At 37.3% G+C, this 2,853-nt stretch overlaps 1 protein-coding gene across 1 annotated transcript; it reads left to right on the top strand.

Moving 5' to 3' along the window:
* Positions 1-398: 398 nt before the first annotated feature.
* Positions 399-1,457, top strand: LOC128551468 (uncharacterized). Its single transcript, XM_053532332.1, has one exon. The coding sequence runs from the start codon at positions 399-401 to the stop codon at positions 1,455-1,457; it is 1,059 nt and encodes a 352-aa protein (XP_053388307.1).
* Positions 1,458-2,853: the final 1,396 nt, after the last annotated feature.

Raw genomic sequence — 2,853 nt, forward strand, 5'->3', positions numbered from 1 at the left:
CGTCTAGAGGTATCGACCCAAGTGATACACAAAGACTACAGACATGGCTTAAGGGTCCTAAATTCCTTCTCCAAGATCCAACTGCTTGACCTGCCCATAGCCATGCGCCAGAAGTAGCAGAAGATGACACGGAAGTAAAGAAGGAAGCTGTAATAAATACTACAACGACAGATACAGAAATTGACAGAATTATCATACATTACTCTGACTTGACCAAACTACAACGAGCATTCGTATGGCTGCAAAGATTTAAAACTTATTGCAGACACCGTTATCTAAAACATGACGTACAAGTACCCATAGGCGATATTACAGTAATAGAAGTACGGAACGCCACACGAGACATATTAAAATGTGCACAGAAAGGACACTTTTCTGAAGAACTCACAGCACTGAAAATGGATAATCCAGAGAAGCAAGATAGTAGAATCGCATCTTTGAATCTAATATTACATGACGGTCTCATACGAGTACATGGGAGAGTGAGACGGGAGAATCTCCAAGAATATCCGGTTATTCTACCCAGCAAAAATCACGTGACTACGCTAATAGTTAGACATTACCACAGCATCAATGGTCACGTTGGAACTCAGCAGGTGCTTGCAGCTACGCGGGAAAAGTATTGGATACTACATGGCTCCAGTTCGGTAAAAAAGACAATAGGGAATTGTTTTATATGCAGACGACAACACAGTCCATTACTGACACAACAGATGGCACCACTTGCTTCAGAACAAACCACTCCAGACAAACCACCATTTACCTACACAGGCGTACATTACTTCGGTCCACTGTTAGTTAAGTCGGGACGTTCACTTACGAAGAGATATGGTTGTCTATTTACTTGTTTAGCAACCAGAGCAGTTCACATTGAAATTGCCTATAGTCTGACAACAGATTCATTTATCACAGCCTTTCAGCGTTTCACCAGCCGACGTGGGATTCCTGAAAAGGTATTCAGCGACAACGGATCGAATCTTGTAAGCGGTGACAGAGAACTTAAACAATCAATACAAGAATGGAACCAGTCAAAAATAGGACAATACATGGTTCAACATGAAATTGAATGGCACTTCAACCCTCCATACGCCAGCCAAAGGGGCGGTGCTTGGGAGAGACTGATTCGGTCAACACGTTCTATTTTAAAGGCCATCGCTGGAGAGCAACTACTCACAGAAGAAAAACTGGTGACGGAAATGGCGGAAGCTGAGAGAATAATGAATGATCGACCGATAACACAAGTGAGTAATGATCCAAATGATCCTATGGCACTTACACCTAACATGTTACTATTGTTTAAAGCCAATTCAAGCATGCCTAGAGGAAATTTCAAGAAAACTGATACGTACTCTAAACGATGGTGGAGACAATACAATACTTGTCCGATGTATTCTGGCGAAGATGGATTCGTGAGTACTTGCCTAAACTCCAGTTACGTCAGAAATGGCATAGAGTGAAAACTGATCTACGTGAAGGCGATGTCGTACTTGTTGCTGATTACAACGTGCCAAGAGGACAGTGGCCGCTAGGCAGAGTTACCAAACTATATATTGGTCGGGATGGGCATGTACGTAGCTGTGTGGTAATGACTCGCAATTCAGAATCAGTTAAACCTATCACTAGACTATGTCTGTTAGAGAGTTCACAGTAATGTTTACAGTCAATAACTCGGATTACACTTTACGTATATACTATTAAGTAGGTACTCAGATAATTGTGACTTGTAAAACAATGACATTTTTTGTTTATATCTATTAAACTTTAGGCTGCTACTGTAAGCTGTATACACATGTATAAAGACACATGTAACGCTAATTGAATTTTAAATGGCAATAAGGATATGTTTTTGTTTTTTTTATGAATCAGTATACAGACATGTTTTATTTGTAAGAGTTGCTAACAAAAGTACATGTATTTGATGAAATTTAAGTAATTTCATGGCGGGGACTCTAAGAACCTGACGTTCTGAATATTAAATTTTATCTATTGTTTTATTCATGGCGCTAAATGTGACGTTTGGCGTCAATTTGTACGTGACGTCCAGTATACGTCTGACGTCGTTTCCGCCCGTTAGTTTTGTTATAGTTTAAACGTGAGTTAAGGAGCTTGGATGAAATTTACTTTGTTAAAGTAAATTTATTTGAGATACTAAAGTTGGTAAGGTTTGTATTTTTTATTCAGAATTAATTGGTATCATAAATATTGTTGTTATTTAAAACATCCATTCTTGCAGTAAAGAATTGATTTAATATTTTATTAAATGTAATTTTTTAATGTTTGTATGAATGCTGTTTTGTATAAATTTCTTGTACGTTTGTTTGAATATCTGTTTTTAAATTTATTGTAGAGAATCGGCATTTACGGCATTTATGGAGATGCACATAATTGTCAGAAAATAAATGATAGAAGAAGCCGCATATCTTGCTTGTGTATGAGTAAGAATCCCGAGTCCCTTACACATGGTTCTTATAGAATACGTAGGAGTAGGGTATAACATGTACAGAGGCATTTTCTTTCTGTTCTGGTGCCAGTGCCCCTGTGCTGTTGCAACAAACAAAATCATGTTCGATTGGAAATACCCGAGCAACATCGTATTGATGAGATTATTTTCTCATAGATATGAAAATTTCGTCACGAATTTCAATTCCCATACCCGACGTTTTCCGATCGATAGGAAATCGAGGAAGTTTCAATTTTAATCTGCTTAAAAAAAAATAGAAGTAAAATTAGGAAGATTTGCGTTTGTGATATTGAAAATGCATTCTTTCATATAAATTGAATATCAGTATAAATCTAAAACCCAAAAACAGAATAGTTTCAGCAAAGCATATATATATATATATATATATATAT

Source organism: Mercenaria mercenaria, unplaced genomic scaffold (genome assembly GCF_021730395.1).
Source record: "Mercenaria mercenaria strain notata unplaced genomic scaffold, MADL_Memer_1 contig_1119, whole genome shotgun sequence".
Lineage (NCBI taxonomy): Eukaryota > Metazoa > Mollusca > Bivalvia > Venerida > Veneridae > Mercenaria > Mercenaria mercenaria.

Bases quoted from the DNA above. Each gene is read 5' to 3' on its own strand.
- LOC128551468 (XM_053532332.1), top strand. From the start codon at position 399: ATGGATAATCCAGAGAAGCAAGATAGTAGAATCGCATCTTTGAATCTA.